The 17,803-nt window shown below is 51.1% G+C and overlaps 1 protein-coding gene across 1 annotated transcript; it reads left to right on the forward strand.

Moving 5' to 3' along the window:
- The first annotated feature begins 1,198 nt into the window (after positions 1-1,198).
- mrpl37 (mitochondrial ribosomal protein L37) lies at positions 1,199-7,995 on the forward strand. The gene is made up of 7 exons (XM_084489975.1): positions 1,199-1,668; positions 2,328-2,511; positions 3,608-3,723; positions 4,774-4,959; positions 6,438-6,748; positions 7,086-7,160; positions 7,857-7,995. Exons 1-7 carry the CDS (start codon positions 1,323-1,325, stop codon positions 7,932-7,934), a joined length of 1,296 nt encoding a protein of 431 aa, XP_084346101.1. The 5' UTR covers positions 1,199-1,322; the 3' UTR covers positions 7,935-7,995.
- The last annotated feature ends 9,808 nt before the right edge of the window (positions 7,996-17,803 follow it).

Raw genomic sequence — 17,803 nt, forward strand, 5'->3', positions numbered from 1 at the left:
CAATTGACTTGTTAGTAACTTTGGTCCCCAGCCGTCACTAGTCGGTCCCGCTCAAATCTAACATTCCGTCTAGAATCTGTGGTGATGTGAGTCCCAGGCCACGCCCATTTGGATGCCACGCCCTAATTGAAAATATGTGGATTTCATCTTGTTCAGAATTTTATCCAAATTTTGTGTTGGACTCATGATCATAGCAGTCCATCTTGACGTGTTTTAAACCACACCCTTTTCAATGACTCCTGGTGCCTTAATCTTTATTATACAGACTTCGCGTTATGTCAGATTGAAGACAGTGATCCATAAATGATATGTGCAAAATTAAGTTGGTCCAAGTAAGAAACCGAAACCGAAATCCTTTAGGGAATGAAGTGTTTTTAACTCAATTCAAGATGGCCGCAAATCGATCCAGACAGAAGTCCTTCTGGGTTCCTGCGGCAGATTAGTTCACCATGAGGATGTGGATGTGACCATGAGGATGTGACCATGAGGATGTGACCATGAGGATGTGGATGTGACCATGAGGATGTGACCATGAGGATGAGGATGTGTGGGCAAAGTTTCATGACTGTAAATCAAAGGGTCACGAGATATGCTTGTTCAAAGTTTGCATTTTGGACTATTGCTATAGTGCCACCTTTAGGCCAATCGATGTAACATTTGTAATATATGTAACACTTCTCTGTTGGTCTTGAGTCAGCCTCTGCAGCTGTAGAAAGGTTCATCAAAGCGTGCGAGCAGTTTAGGCTGTAAGTCAAACGTGGCAGATTAATAATAATAATAAAACTAATGATTACAATAGGTTGCCTCGCACTTTGTGTTTGGCCCCCTAAAAATAAAAGATCTAGGCGTTCCTTTTAAATCTATAATCCTATTAATGCGGTCATGCGACCTTATCTCTCTAATTGCATGTCCGTCCTGAGCCACCGGGGGCGCTGTGGCGCACCTGAGCCACCGGGGGCGCTGTGGCGCTCCTGAGCCACCGGGGGCGCTGTGGCGCTCCTGAGCCACCGGGGGCGCTGTGGCGCTCCTGAGCCACCGGGGGCGCTGTGGCGCTCCTGAGCCACCGGGGGCGCTGTGGCGCTCCTGAGCCACCGGGGGCGCTGTGGCGCTCCTGAGCCACCGGGGGCGCTGTGGCGCTCCTGAGCCACCGGGGGCGCTGTGGCGTCCCTCTCTACCAAACCACGAAGAACAGTTCACCGACAACATGGCCGCCTCCTGCAGGACGTGATCCAGCTCATATAACAACAATATATATCACATATATATCACAAATATAAATATATAACGTATAGAGTATCTATAATATAAACCAGGAGTGCAGAATGATCCCAGAAGCCTCGACGCGGTTCCGCTCCGCGGCGCCTCTTCTCTCTAAAGCGGCTTCACTCGGAGTCCCCCCGCGGCGACACCTCAATGTCAGCCGCCGCCGCGCCGGTAAGGTCCACCACCGGCCCGCCCCGAGGGAGCGGGTGGCCGTCCCGGGCCTGGAGGCCGTGACCTACGCGGACCGGATGCACTACGTCCCGGGCCTGGCCAAGCCCGTGTACCCGCGGTGGGAGATGGGCCACGAGGACCCGCGGTTCTACCGCAGCCCGCCGCACCGGGACATGGCCCTGCACCGGGACCGGGCCTGCTTCGTGTTCCACCAGCGGAGCAGCATCCTGGAGGGTGAGCGTCACCGTACTGTCATCACCGTACTGTAATCACCGTACTGTAATCACCGTACTGTAGTCACCGTACTGTCATCACCGTACTGTCATCACTGTACTGTAATCACTGTACATCTACAGGAATAACAGTCTGAATTACAGTAGAGACGTGATTCAAGGCGGTCAGGGGTCAGTCAGAGTTAACTGAGAGATGCTATGAATTGGGTGTTCAGAGACATACGGAGCAGGTAGAGGTCAGGGGTCATCTGGCTCTAGGAGCCTACAGGTAGGGGTCAGGGGTCGTCTAGCTCTAGAGGTCAGGGGTCATCTGGCTCTAGGAGCCTACAGGTAGGGGTCAGGGGTCGTCTGGCTCTAGAGGTCAGGGGTCATCTGGCTCTAGGAGCCTACAGGTAGGGGTCAGGGGACACCTGGCTCTAGGAGCCTACAGGTAGGGGTCAGGGGTCATATGGCTCTAGGAGCCTACAGGTAGAGGTCAGGGGTCATCTGGCTCTAGAGGTCAGGGGTCATCTGGCTCTAGAGGTCAGGGGTCACCTGGCTCTAGAGGCCTACAGGTAGGGGTCAGGGGTCACCACCCTGAACACAGGGCTAGGGTCCTGATCCTAAACACACATGACCTGGAGTCTTCCTGCTGATCCCCGGGTCACTTCCTGTCTGCAGGGGTGCGTCAGGCGCTGTGGCTGACCAAGACCCAGCTGACGGCCGGCCTGCCCCCTCAGCTCCTCGCATTGGCCGAGAGCTCGGCCAATCAGGTGGCGGATCAGGACGAGCGCGTGCAGAACGCCATCAAGTACGCCCGCTACTGGACGACAACGGAGGAGGAGCCTCCTAGAGAGAACCACAGGTACACACTCACACACACACACACACACACACACACAGTCACACACACAGTCACACACAGTCACACACACACACACACACACACACACACACACACACACAGTCACACACAGTCACACACACACACACACACAGTCACACACACAGTCACACACACACAGTCACACACACACACACACACACACACACAGTCACACACACACACAGTCACACACACACACACTCTCTCTCTCTCTGGATACTACAGTGTATCCAGTACTGTGTAGTACTACAGTATAGTACTGTGTAGTACTACAGTGTATCTAGTACTGTGTAGTACTACAGTGTATCCAGTACTGTGTAGTACTACAGTACAGTACTGTGTAGTACTACAGTGTATCCAGTACTGTGCAGTACTACAGTACAGTACTGTGTAGTACTACAGTCCAGTACTGTGTAGTACTACAGTGTATCCAGTACTGTGTAGTACTACAGTACAGTACTGTGTAGTACTACAGTGTATCCAGTACTGTGCAGTACTACAGTACAGTACTGTGTAGTACTACAGTGTAGTACTGTGTAGTACTACAGTGTATCCAGTACTGTGTAGTACTACAGTGTAGTACTGTGTAGTACTACAGTGTATCCAGTACTGTGTAGTACTACAGTGTAGTACTGTGTAGTACTACAGTGTATCCAGTACTGTGTAGTACTACAGTGTAGTACTGTGTAGTACTACAGTGTATCCAGTACTGTGTAGTACTACAGTGTAGTACTGTGTAGTACTACAGTGTATCCAGTACTGTGTAGTACTACAGTGTAGTACTGTGTAGTACTACAGTGTATCCAGTACTGTGTAGTACTACAGTGTAGTACTGTGTAGTACTACAGTGTATCCAGTACTGTGTAGTACTACAGTCCAGTACTGTGTAGTACTACAGTGTATCCAGTACTGTGTAGTACTACAGTCCAGTACTGTGTAGTACTACAGTGTAGTACTGTGTAGTACTACAGTGTATCCAGTACTGTGTAGTACTACAGTCCAGTACTGTGTAGTACTACAGTCCAGTACTGTGTAGTACTACAGTCCAGTACTAACTGACGTGGTGCGGGGTTAGCTCCACTCTGCTCCACCAGCTCCTCCAGCTCTGCTCCGGGCTGCAGGCCGGCCGTCCCGCGCTGGGGAGGAGGATGCTGGCCGAGAACTACTCCCTGAGCGCCTCCTGGACCAGAGGTAGGCCGTAGCCCGCCGCTAGCTCGCTGGTAGCCTCGCTGCTAGCTCGCTGGTAGCCTCGCCGCTAGCCCGCCACTAGCTCACTAGTAGCCCGCCACTAGCCCGCCGCTAGCTCGCTGGTAGCCTCGCTGCTAGCCTCGCCGCTAGCCCGCCACTAGCCCCACCACTAGCCCGCCGCTAGCCTCGCCGCTATCCCTGCCGCTAGCCTCGCTGGTAGCCATGGCCCAGCTACAGCTACAGTCAGTAGTTTATCAGACGCTTTCACCCAGAGAGACTCACACTACGTCATCAGTCTTTAGAAAGAGAAACTACGGTATAGTTCATAGGACCAAGAGCCAGCACTAACCATCACTAGGTTAACCCGTTCCCCGTATACACTAACCATCACTAGGTTAACCCGTTCCCCGTAGACACTAACCATCACTAGGTTAACCCGTTCCCCGTAGACACTAACCATCACTAGGTTAACCCGTTCCCCGTAGACACTAACCATCACTAGGTTAACCCGTTCCCCGTATACACTAACCATCACTAGGTTAACCCGTTCCCCGTAGACACTAACCATCACTAGGTTAACCCGTTCCCCGTAGACACTAACCATCACTAGGTTAACCCGTTCCCCGTAGACACTAACCATCACTAGGTTAACCCGTTCCCCGTATACACTAACCATCACTAGGTTAACCCGTTCCCCGTAGACACTAACCATCACTAGGTTAACCCGTTCCCCGTAGACACTAACCATCACTAGGTTAACCCGTTCCCCGTAGACACTAACCATCACTAGGTTAACCCGTTCCCCGTAGACACTAACCATCACTAGGTTAACCCGTTCCCCGTAGACACTAACCATCACTAGGTTAACCCGTTCCCCGTATACACTAACCATCACTAGGTTAACCCGTTCCCCGTAGACACTAACCATCACTAGGTTAACCCGTGTGTGTGTGTGTGTGTGTGTGTGTGTGTGTGTGTGTGTGTGTGTGTGTGTGTGTGTGTGTGTGTGTGTGTGTGTGTGTGTGTGTGTGTGTGTGTGTGTGTGTGTCTCAGGTGAGGACCTGTTCCAGGTCAGAGGTCAGAACGGCCTCCTGCTGAGCAGCGCCTGGCCCCTCCCCCCCCTCGCTGACACACAGGAAGTGGAGGCGACGGCCAATCATGAGCTGGAGACCTTCTACCCCGTGGCCCCGACCATCGACCTGCAGCCCACACAGCTGTACCACACACACACCACTACAGGTACACACACACACCACTACAGGTACACACACACACACACACACCACTACAGGTACACACACACACACACCACTACAGGTACACACACACACACACACACACCACTACAGGTGTACACACACACACACACACACAGCTGTACCACACACACAGCACTACAGGTACACACACACACACACACACACCACTACAGGTACACACAGCACTACAGGTACACACACACCTGTACCACACACACAGCACTACAGGTACACACACACACACAGCTGTACCACACACACACCACTACAGGTACACACACACACACACACACACACACACACACACACACACACACACACACACCACTACAGGTACACACACACACACACACCACTACAGGTACACACACACACACACACACACACACACACCACTACAGGTACACACACACACACACACACACACACACACACACACCACTACAGGTACACACACACACACACACACACACACACACCACTACAGGTACACACACACACACACACACACACACACACACACACCACTACAGGTACACACACACACACACACACACACACACACCACTACAGGTACACACACACACACACACACACACACACACACCACTACAGGTACACACACACACACCACTACAGGTACACACACACACACCACTACAGGTACACACACACACACACCACTACAGGTACACACACACACACAGCTGTACCACACACACACCACTACAGGTACACACACACACACACACACACACACACAGCTGTACCACACACACACCACTACAGGTACACACACACACCACTACAGGTACACACACACACACACACACACACACAGCTGTACCACACACACACCACTACAGGTACACACACACACCACTACAGGTACACACACACACACACACACCACTACAGGTACACACACACACCACTACAGGTACACACACACACACACCACTACAGGTACACACACACACACACACACACACACCACTACAGGTACACACACACACACACCACTACAGGTACACACACACACCACTACAGGTACACACACACACACACACACACACACCACTACAGGTACACACACACACACCACTACAGGTACACACACACACCACTACAGGTACACACACACACACCACTACAGGTACACACACACACACAGCTGTACCACACACACACCACTACAGGTACACACACACACACCACTACAGGTACACACACACACACAGCTGTACCACACACACACCACTACAGGTACACACACACACACACACACACAGCTGTACCACACACACACCACTACAGGTACACACACACACCACTACAGGTACACACACACAGCTGTACCACACACACACCACTACAGGTACACACACACACACACACACCACTACAGGTACACACACACACACACACACAGTGTGACCTGAGGTCTCGTCCAATCAGGGTTCAGCGGTGACTACCCCTACCCCCACGCCCACACCCTCTACTTCCTGGACGGCGTGGAGCGGCGCTGCAGGCTCCGCCCCCCTCAGCTGCGAGCCAAGATGATCATGTTCTGCTTCGCCAACGCCCTGGCCCGCGCCCGGGGCCCCGCCCCCCCGGGGGCCCCCGCCCCCCCCCCGGGGGCCCCCGCCCCCCCCCTGCGGCGGCCGGTGTGTGTCCAGGCGGTCGGGACGGACGGACACACGTTCCAGTTCGTCTTCTTCCAGCTGAACACGACGGAGCTGAAGGACGACAGCGGGGTCAAGAACCAGGTCTGTCTGTCTGCCTGTCTGCCTGCCTGTCTGTCTGTAGGCCTGTCTGTCTGTCTGTCTGTCTGTCTGTCTCCAGGTCTGTCTGTCTCTAGGTCTGTCTGTCTGTCTGTCTGTTTCTAGGTCTGTCGGTCGGTCGGTCTGTCTGTCTGTCTGTCTGTCTGTCTGTCTGTCTGTCTGTCTGTCTGTCTGTCTGTCTGTCTCTAGGTCTGTCTGTCTGTCTCTAGGTCTGTCTGTCTGTCTGTCTCTAGGTCTGTCTGTCTCTAGGTCTGTCTGTCTGTCTCTAGGTCTGTCTGTCTCTAGGTCTGTCTGTCTGACCTACATGGTGTTTGATTGACAGGTGTGGCTGGAGGAGGACGTTCCGCTCTATGACTCCGCTAGGCTCCGCCCACTCATGAGAAGGAAGGAGGTGGTGGTAAGAAACTCACTCACTACCTCACTCACTACCTCACTCACTCACTATCTCACTCACTCACTACCTCACTCACTACCTCACTCACTACCTCACTCACTCACTATCTCACTCACTCACTACCTCACTACCTCCCTCACTCATTACCTCACTCACTACCTCACTCACTCACTACCTCACTCACTCACTACCTCACTCACTACCTCACTCACTCACTATCTCACTCACTCACTACCTCACTCACTACCTCACTCACTCACTACCTCACTCACTCACTATCTCACTCACTCACTACCTCACTCACTACCTCACTCACTCACTACCTCACTCACTCACTATCTCACTCACTCACTACCTCACTCACTACCTCACTCACTCACTACCTCACTCACTCACTATCTCACTCACTCACTACCTCACTCACTACCTCACTCACTCACTATCTCACTCACTCACTACCTCACTCACTACCTCACTCATTCACTACCTCACTCACTCATTCACTACCTCACTAACTCATTCACTACCTCACTCACTCACTACCTCACTCATTCACTACCTCACTCACTCATTCACTACCTCACTCACTCACTACCTCACTCATTCACTACCTCACTCACTCATTCACTACCTCACTAACTCATTCACTACCTCACTCATTCACTACCTCACTAATTCACTCCCTCCCTCCCCCTCCAGGTTCCTGCTGGTCTGATTGGCTACCGACCGGAGACGTTCAGGAAGTTCCTCTCGCTCTACCTCCACGGAGCCCAGTGATGTGTGTGTGTGTGCGTGTGCGTGTGTGTGTGTGTGTGTATGTGTGCGTGTGCGTGTGTGTGTGTGTCCTAAAGAATCTGGCAATAAAAATATCATCAACACAACCTCTTCTGTGTTATCATGTGTCCATGGAGCAGACTGACCCCTACTGACCTCAGGTCTGTCCTCACTGTAAGTGTCACAGTTCACCCTCTCACGCAGAGACCCTAACGTTCACCTAACGTGTGGGCCGGGTCCCGGGTCCCGGGGCTGTGGGGCGGGTCCCGGGCCGTGGGTCGGCCCCATGCCTCCAGAGCCTCACTACGGTCCAACAGCGCCCCCTCCGGTGAGAGAAAGACAAACACGTCGTTTATATTTGAGGAACTGCGGTAGGATTTTTTTTTTTTTTTTTGGCCGTGAGAAACTAGATGTGGCGTGTGTCAGCAGGCCGTGAGAGTCGGCAGCTCTGTTATTAGTGACACGTCTGCAGAATATGCGAGCAGCGCCCCCCGGCCGAGAAGCGAGCTGGAGTGTCAGCGGACGGACACGTGATGAGGCTCCTACATTGATTACAACACCTACAGATGACTCTTTTGTGATCGTGGTGGGGAGAGCACGGTCGTTCATTTCCCAATATTGCTCAGATTGACAGATTTATCCTCCTCGCCATCCCTGCTCAGTGCAGCAAGCGAGCGGGACTTCTCCGGTGCTGGATCTGATATTCAGGAACGGAGGAGTCAACTAAAACCGTCCACAGTGGATGATGTGCACCACGGCAATCTAAAGCACCTGCACGCCAAACACCACAAGTGTAATCCCCCGGCGTTCCATCCTATGTGTCTAATTTTCCTTCGGGTGCGGGTCGGGCGTTATCAATTTATAGCGGGTCTGGTCGGGTGCGGAATGTAATTCTCGCTACTGTCGGAACACGGGTCGGATGTGGTTTGCAAATAAGAGGCGTGCAGGACTCCGCTCTGCTCACCTCTCTCCGTCCCACACACTCTGCCCCGGACCCGCTCTTCCACTCGCGTCACTTTTTTAAATCCCCTTCAGCGCGAAACATGTATTTGCCACATCTTGCTCCGACTGTTTTTGGCTGACTCATTTTAAAATGTTTAGCTACCCTGGCCTACACCCAAATTTAGGATTGCGTTTGCAATCGGCAAGGCAGGTTAACGAGTTGGAGCGCGGCAACGGCACCTATTTTATTGCATGAACAAATATCTATATATATATCTTATATCAACATTCTGCTTGAAAATACGAGATATGACTTTTGGTCCATATCGCCCAGGCCTACTGTCGCTCCTACCATAAGAAATCTGGAGTTTTCAGTGACACTTCCTCCCGTTTGTCGCGCCCCACCTGCACGTCTCTTCCCCACCAGAGGGGCGCGCCCCACACTGTGAGAACCGCTGGGATAGGGGATGAAAGCTACCTTTGGGCCAATCAATTATGGTCCCTGGCGAAATAACTTCGGAACGGAAGGTCCTATCGACTAGACAAGGATACTTTTGCCTACTAACTTGGGGAAGGGCTTTCCAACGGCACCAAGCGAGTGTCTCTGCGACCGCCGGAAGTGGGCGTAACCGCGGCGGGGCCATGGGGGCCATATCTCTAAAGGCCCGCAACTCCAGAACGGAAGGTCGTAGAGACTCGGTCCCTCCTCACTTAATTCGGCCACGGAACACGCCAGAGTTGGAAGAAAGTTTATACGACCTTCCGCTCTGTAACTATAGGCATTTTAAGATTTACGACGGCCGTTTCCGGCGGTCACATCCGGTCAAGCTTGTTACCATCGGAAAGCCGGTGGTCACTTTAGTGGGGACAGACGCACTGAGTCTACGACCTTAGTTAGGGTCAGCATTAACGTGCGCCGGTAGCGACGGGACTTAGGATTTTGGTGTGAAAAACTGTTATGGCCGGCGACACATGACAAGCGGTTGTAGCGAACGCCGCGGCTGTTGACCAGAAGGGCGTAGGGAGGTGGTTGGAAAGCTTTGGACGATTCCAGCGGTATCGGCCCGGACTCCCTAGCGCCTTCCCGACCGGAGATATTGGGTTCGCTACGGCCGGCGCCACATATGACAAGAGGTTGTAGCGAACACCGCAGCTGGTGAGGGTTAGGGAGAGGATGAGGGTTAAGGAGAGGGTGGTTAGGGTATAGGGGAGGGGTGGAGGTATGGGTAAAGGGGAGGGGGGAGGTGAGGTTTAGGGCAGGGGGGGGAGGTTAGGGTGTATGGGGGGAGGTTAGATGGGTTAGGGTATAGGAGAGGGGGGGGAGGTTGGGAGAGGATATGGGAGGGGGGAGGTTAGGGGGAGTTAGGGTATAGGGGAGGGGGAGGTTAGGGTATAGGGTATAGGGGAGGGGGGGAGGTTGGGAGAGGATATGGGAGGGGGAGGTTACCTTACCTTATTAGGGTAACAGGCATGTGTATAATAAAAATGACTGCACAACAAGCCACACAGCCAGGTCGTTTTAAATGATTTTATATCATAAAACATCAGTATACATTTCAACATCTGTGCGCACAGTGAAACAATTCTGGGATGTGATAAAAAAAAAAACAATGGTTCATCGTGAGACAATCTGACCCTAACTCTGTCCCTAACACTGAACCATGAGGAACCCACGAAGGAACAAGGAACCCTCGTAGGAACAAGGAACCCTTGACAACCCGTGACTTAAGTCACGTCCTGCGAGGTAGACGTTGAATCCGAAGTCTCCACCGTCCAGCTCTGATGAGGCGCCGTCGGTGGGTCACTGAAATGTTGCAAGAGGAAAAACACAAATCGTTAGCCTCGTAGCATGAGCTATGTTAGCCATAGGCCAACGATGTCAATGAGGCTACCGATGACGATTACACTATGAGGCTACCCATGTCTATTACACTATGAGGCTACCGATGACGATTACGCCATGAACAAACACTTGGGAATTTGTAATTCAGGAATATCGTAAAACATTCTGTGAATTCAACAGCATAGCTCTGGTGGTGAAACGATGTAAAAAAAACTGTTGGTATTAACCTTCCAAAGACTTGAGCAGTCCCATCGTAGTCCTCGTCTCGCTCCTGGTGGGTCGTCAGCTTCATCTGTTCACAATACAAACACACATTAAAAGAGTGATGTTACGTCACCAGGTGTGAGTGTGACCAGCTGTTGCATTTTAGTTGTGTTTTAGTGTCCACCTTGATGTACGCTGGATAAACTATAGTAGTAACAGCTGATGTGACTTTAATTACGTCAAATCACAGCTTTGGCTAAAATTCACAGAATGAAAAATCGGAAGGAAAAACGAATGAACGATCGTTTGAAATATTTAAAAAGAATCTCCGGGTGTCAAGTGTTTGGTGATGGTTACCCTCCGGTCCAGCCTGGTGCCCCATTCCTGGTCCAGGGGGATCTGGTTACCCTCCGGTCCACAGCCTCCGGTCCAGCCTGGTGCCCCATTCCTGGTCCAGGGGGATCTGGTTACCCTCCGGTCCACAGCCTCCGGTCCAGCCTGGTGCCCCATTCCTGGTCCAGGGGGATCTGGATACCCTCTGGTCCCCAGTCTCCGGTCCAGCCTGGTGCCCCATTCCTGGTCCAGGGGGATCTGGTTACCCTCCGGTCCACAGCCTCCAGTCCAGCCTGGTACCCCATGCCTGGTCTAGGGGACCTAGTTACCCTACATTATAATTAAGTGCGAGAAAAGCACTATACACATCCAATGTATTATTATTATTATTATTGTCCACCCTGGTGCTCCATACCTGGTCCAGCGGGATCTGGTCCCCAGCCTCTGGTCTCCCATGCCTGGTCTTGAGGATCTGGTCACCTGCTGGTCCTCAGCCTCTGGTCCACCCTGGTCCAGGAGATCCTGTGAAGTCAGACAGCATCTTTACAGACCCGTGCACATAGCGGTCTCGAATCTAACTACCAACCCCCCGCAGAAGCCCCTTACCTTGAGCTGGAATGACGGAGATGAATGATGGAGATCTTGCGGTGCTTTGGTTGTCGTCTTGTTGCAAAATACAGCCAACAGACTTACCTTGAGCAGATCTAGTAGTTTGTTGCTGTTGGTTCATGTACAAATAATTGACTATACATTTCATATCCCCCCCATTTAGCAAATAATTCCCACCCATAAACAAGGCTGACAACAGTACAAAATAACAAACTGTTCTCATGCCTTTTGTCTACTTCCTTACTACTCTCTAAAACATTGCATGCACATCGCATTGAGTGTTGCCTTACTGATCAGGGTGTGATCTGAGTGACCAGAGATGCATGCTGGGATACTGTGCCATCTGACGCCTACAGTTCTGTAGACGTTCCCCCTCAGGAGAAACTAAGTTTTCAAAAGGCTGTCGTGACATCAGTTACATGACCTGGAACGTCCGCCAAGACCGGGACAGGGACTCCCCAAGGAGAAACGCCATAGGGTAGGATGTGAGGCTCCCCCACTCAGCGACTACAATACAACCCAGCTCTTACAGGAGAGAATCATGGAGCACATTTCAACGTTCCCCTAACCCTAGACCTTGAAGCCCCAGTGAGGCTTTCTTCACCTCTTCTGAAAAAGAGCACAACTGCAGCTCGACAGGGACGCTAGTTGGGATGTTTCCAAGATGGTTTACAATTCAAGGGGGACCCATCTCCCAGATCTAATTAGCCTCATTGTTACAATTCAGCCCGAGTAAGACTTGGATCTCCGGGCAGGAGTACAGGAGATCCAGAGGGCTTGCCAGCAGTCCATCATGTTGAGGTTAGGTAGGGAAGCCACGTCGCAGACAGGTTTCTCATCCGATTCTGTCCATTCGGAATGCCGTTAGTCCTTCATCCATTGTACCAAGTAGCCATTGTCACTTCCCATTGTTTGCATGATTCAGTCACACTGCAGTCCAAGCTGCATGACACTCAAGTCATCCTGTCCAGTGTGTAGAAGGGTCGAATTGAGATCCAGATGCTAGATCGGTCCAGGCTCTTGCTGTATTGAACACCCACTTTGTTATCCTCTTTGATTTATTCACTCACTTTGATTTAAATGTTCAGGTAATACAAGCCAAGTAGAAAGATCACCCCTCTCACACTTAGTGCCCAGTACCAGGTTAAAGATTTCCCCTCTCACACTTAGTGCCCCATGCCAGGTCAAAAATTGCCCGTCTCACACTTAGCGCCACATGCAAGGTTAAAGATCACCCCTCTCACACTTAGTGCCCTGTGCAAAGGCAACGATTGCCCCTCTCACACAGTGTCCCATGCCAGGTTAAATATTGCCCCTCACATGAAGTAGTGCCCAATGCCATGCAAAGATTGACCAGTACCAGGTTAAAGATCACACCTCTTTATTTTCAGTTATTAGATTGTATATACACACAAACAATGACAATACTCAAAGGAATACAAAGCCAAATGAGAGAGGAGAGACCAGTGGAGGGTTTGTAGGTCTTTGAGAGAATAGAAACCAGTGGAGGGTTTGTAGGTCTTTGAGAGGACAGACCAGTGGAGGGTTTGACGGAGAGACCAGCGGTGGGTTTGTAGGTCTTTGAGAGAGGAGAGACCAGCGGTGGGTTTGTAGGTCTTTGAGAAAGGAGACCAGTGGTGGGTTTGACGGATAGACCAGTGGAGGGTTTGACGGAGAGACCAGCGGTGGGTTTGTAGGTCTTTGAGAGAGGAGAGACCAGCGGTGGGTTTGTAGGTCTTTGAGAGGAGAGACCAGCGGTGGGTTTGTAGGTCTTTGAGAGAGGAGAGACCAGTGGAGGGTTTGACGGAGAGACCAGCGGTGGGTTTGTAGGTCTATGAGAGAGGAGAGACCAGTGGAGGGTTTGACGGAGAGACCAGTGGAGGGTTTGTAGGCCTTTGAGAGAGGAGAGACCAGCGGTGGGTTTGTAGGTCTTTGAGAGGACAGACCAGTGGAGGGTTTGACGGAGAGACCAGCGGTGGGTTTGTAGGTCTTTGAGAGAGGAGAGACCAGCGGTGGGTTTGTAGGTCTTTGAGAGGACAGACCAGTGGAGGGTTTGACGGAGAGACCAGCGGTGGGTTTGTAGGTCTTTGAGAGAGGAGACTAGTGGAGGGTTTGACGGAGAGACCAGCGGTGGGTTTGTAGGTCTTTGAGAGAGGAGAGACCAGTGGAGGGTTTGTAGGTCTTTGAGAGAGGAGAGACCAGTGGTGGGTTTGTAGGTCTTTGAGAGAGGAGAGACCAGTGGAGGGTTTGACGGAGAGACCAGTGGAGGGTTTGTAGGTCTTTGAGAGAGGAGAGACCAGCGGTGGGTTTGTAGGTCTTTGAGAGGACAGACCAGTGGAGGGTTTGACGGAGAGACCAGCGGTGGGTTTGTAGGTCTTTGAGAGAGGAGAGTCCAGTGGAGGGTTTGTAGGTCTTTGAGAGAGGAGAGACCAGTGGAGGGTTTGTAGGTCTTTGAGAGAGGAGAGACCAGTGGAGGGTTTGTAGGTCTTTGAGAGGACAGACCAGTGGAGGGTTTGACGGAGAGACCAGCGGTGGGTTTGTAGGTCTTTGAGAGAGGAGAGACCAGTGGAGGGTTTGACGGAGAGACCAGTGGAGGGTTTGTAGGTCTTTGAGAGAGGAGAGACCAGTGGAGGGTTTGTAGGTCTTTGAGAGGACAGACCAGTGGAGGGTTTGACGGAGAGACCAGTGGAGGGTTTGTAGGTCTTTGAGAGAGGAGAGACCAGTGGAGGGTTTGTAGGTCTTTGAGAGATGAGAGACCAGTGGAGGGTTTCTAGGTCTCTAACAGACGTACCGTAAAGTAAGGGGCCACCAGTGGAGGGGGGGCTGGTGGGTCAGACCAGTGGTGGGGGGGCTGGGGCTTGGGCTTCAAGGCGTACGGAGGGAAACGTTGGAACGTGCTCCGTGGTTCTCAGGTGCAGGAACCAGGTTGGGTTCTAGTTGCTGAGAGGGACAGCTCTCACATCTCGCCCCCTGGTGTGTCTCCTTGAGGAGTCCCTGTCTCCATCCTGAAGGACGTTCCAGTTCATGTAACTGACGTGACGACGGCCTCTTAAACACTAGGTTCCCCTGAGGGGAAACGTCTACAGAACTGAAGGCCTCAAACAGCACAGAACCCTAGCATGCATCTCTGGTCAGTCAGAACACACCCTTATCAGTAGGACAACACACATGGGATGTGATGCAATGATGAGGAATGTAGTAGGAAAGTGGACGGAAAAAGTATCTTCTAGGGGCGAATGAGAGGCATGAGAACGGGGGGGGGGGGGGGGGCAGGAGAGAGAGAGAGAGAGAGAGAGACAGAGACAGAGAGAGAGAGAGACAGAGACAGAGACAGAGAGAGAGAGAGAGAGAGAGAGAGAGAGAGAGACGGGGCCTACGTGGGGCGGGGCAGGGCCTACGTGGGGCGGGGCAGGGCCTAAGTGGGGCGGGGCAGGGCCTACGTGGGGCGGGGCCTATGTGGGGTAGGGCCTATGAGGGGCGGGGCAGGGCCTACAAGGGGCGGGGCCTGAGAACCGGTTCAAACTAAAAGCTGTCAGCCCACAGCATTAAGAGAAAATGTGACTTACAGTTCGCAGTTTCTTCTTCTTCGTGGTTCGATTGTGATACTCACAGAATCTGTTTCTTCTTCTTGAGCTGTAAGGAGAGCAACGAGATTGGTTTTACAGTGTGTGTGGTTTTACAGTGTGTGTGTGTGTGTTTTAATTAGTGATTAATCCAATCAAAATAAGTTATTAAAATAAGTTATTTTTCCCATTTAACTACGACGGTAACCGAATGCGGAGTCATTATGTGACGTCACGGCCCTGCCCCCCTACGTCTTCCGCCGCCAACTCCGTCATGGAGTCATTGATAAATACCAGCAGCCGCGTCACCCGGCGAAAAATATCAATTAACTCAATTAAAAACAGCTTACGACGACATACATCCAGAACTACTATTATTCAACTTATCAAGTAGGCCTAGTAAAAAACAATTGAGATAAATTATAAATAAATGTCCTACTCACAGCAGGTCCGGATGTAGCGGGCCGTTTACTTCAAAAAGTCTTCGTTAACCCGACGGTCAACCTGGAGAACAAGGACCAGACGGATCATTAGTTACTTTTATAACTTTAACCAGACGTTTCTAAACATGTTTCGGTTAAACTTCTAAAATAACGTCAATATTAACCGTGTACTGGAGACGGCTCACCGTCTTCTTCAATCTAACCGGTTTGATGGAGTTAACGATGCGTCAATGGAGACGCAGCGCGAGCCGCACCGGGACCTGCGAAATAATCAGCGAATAATCAGCGAATAATCAGAGGAACTACACGCAGGTGCGCGCCGCAGTAGCGTAGCCAGAAATGTCCGAGAGCACAGAAAAAAACGGGCGGGCAAAGCCAATTTGATTAAACATAAGATAGGCCTAGATTAGATGCACCATACAAACATTCATCAAAGGCATGTTATATTTATGACATAAAGGTGGAATTTATTAAAGGCATTTTATTTATGTATTGAACGCTTCAACGCTTTCGGTCACAGCTGACAATTTGCCGTTACAGGCCAAACATTTTAAACATGTGTAAAACTGCATGAACGAAGCTTCGGTGTGTTATCACATCAAATTGAAACAGATGGCCATATAAGACAAGCCTACTGCAAAGATGATAACTTATCAGGTTGAGGGTGAGGGCATGGGCGTCAGTTCGGTTTGAAATGTGCTGAGGACAGAGACGCATTCGAAAGTGCATTTTCAGAAGTGCTGGGTACAGCGAGGATGCAATCTTTTTTTTCTCTTTAATGCAGGTAATGAAAGGTTCTGAAAGACGGCATACCCATGTAGCTTACTAATGAATAAAAGGTATACAAAAGACTGATGTCTGACACGTTTTATGAAGAAAGCGTTTCCAAAAAGCATTGGACATAGGCTATGACCCACTATGTTGTGCTCCATGTACCCGATGTTGACAACGTGACGTGACTAAGCTACCAACACAAATAAAGAGGAGCTGGGAAAGGAAATAAACTAACTACGTGTTTAAGTTGTGAAGGGGCAAACGTGTGGCTACACACAGCACTACAGATGTCGAAAAAGCAAAAAATACTTGTTGCACAGCTGGACGCTGTATCACATCATGAGCTGTTCTCAATTCACAACACGCATCCATCCAATCTACACCAGGCATTCTGACCAAAACTCATGCACTCCCCACCACAATTATTCCACTAATTAGGCCTACTCAACTATCGTCATCTCCACTACCCAACACTGTACGAACGCAAACCGTGGATAAGTCAGGCTACTTGGTGGCTATGGCTAACATCAATTGCAAGAGTTAAGACAGCCAGACAACTTGAGTGCAAAAAAACACAAAACACCTCACCAAAGCACCAGCAAATCTTAAGCATCTTACCTTTATTTATGTGGCAGTGGTCTGCAGATGCATCCCGTGGTGTAGCCTACCACATCCATTTAGTTCTACAGGTTATCGCTCTGTATGTCCATGGTCCTACCAACCTGCTCTGGTGCTTTATACCTATAGGCCTATGTATTCAGGCTAGATTGTGACTTGACTTGATTGTCTGATGCCTCATTATTGCATCCCAGCCAAAGAGTATCGGTATTAATACCTCATTCATTGTCCAAGCCAGGCGGCTCATACAAAGATAACTAAGGGATAATGCAGGGCTGGGGTGGGGGGGGGGGGGGGGGGTGTTGACGGGCGGGGGTAGGTCGTTTCTCCCGCTGTCTCACTCTACCGTCGGGGAGTTCGGAAAGGAACGAACGCGTCTCGGCTTTTTTTTTGTATTGCTCCATGAGGGCGTGAGGCGCGTGTTGCAATATGACGCACGTTGACCCGCAGGCGGAAACAGGCGTCATCACACGACCTTTACCCCACCTCCAGGGTTAGGGTTACACCACCTTTACCCCACCTCCAGGCGGGTTGCACCACCTC

The sequence above is a fragment of the Micromesistius poutassou genome, assembly GCF_964030765.1.
Source record: "Micromesistius poutassou genome assembly, contig: SCAFFOLD_3629, whole genome shotgun sequence".
NCBI classification, from domain to species: domain Eukaryota; kingdom Metazoa; phylum Chordata; class Actinopteri; order Gadiformes; family Gadidae; genus Micromesistius; species Micromesistius poutassou.

What these genes read in the sequence shown, in the direction of transcription:
- mrpl37 (XM_084489975.1), top strand. Translation starts at nt 1,323, where the DNA reads ATGATCCCAGAAGCCTCGACGCGGTTCCGCTCCGCGGCGCCTCTTCTC. An exon ending in CCTCCTAGAGAGAACCACAG is followed by an intron (nt 2,512 to 3,607) that starts GTACACACTCAC and finishes GTGCGGGGTTAG; the next exon opens with CTCCACTCTGCTCCACCAGC. An exon ending in TGAGAAGGAAGGAGGTGGTG is followed by an intron (nt 7,161 to 7,856) that starts GTAAGAAACTCA and finishes CTCCCCCTCCAG; the next exon opens with GTTCCTGCTGGTCTGATTGG.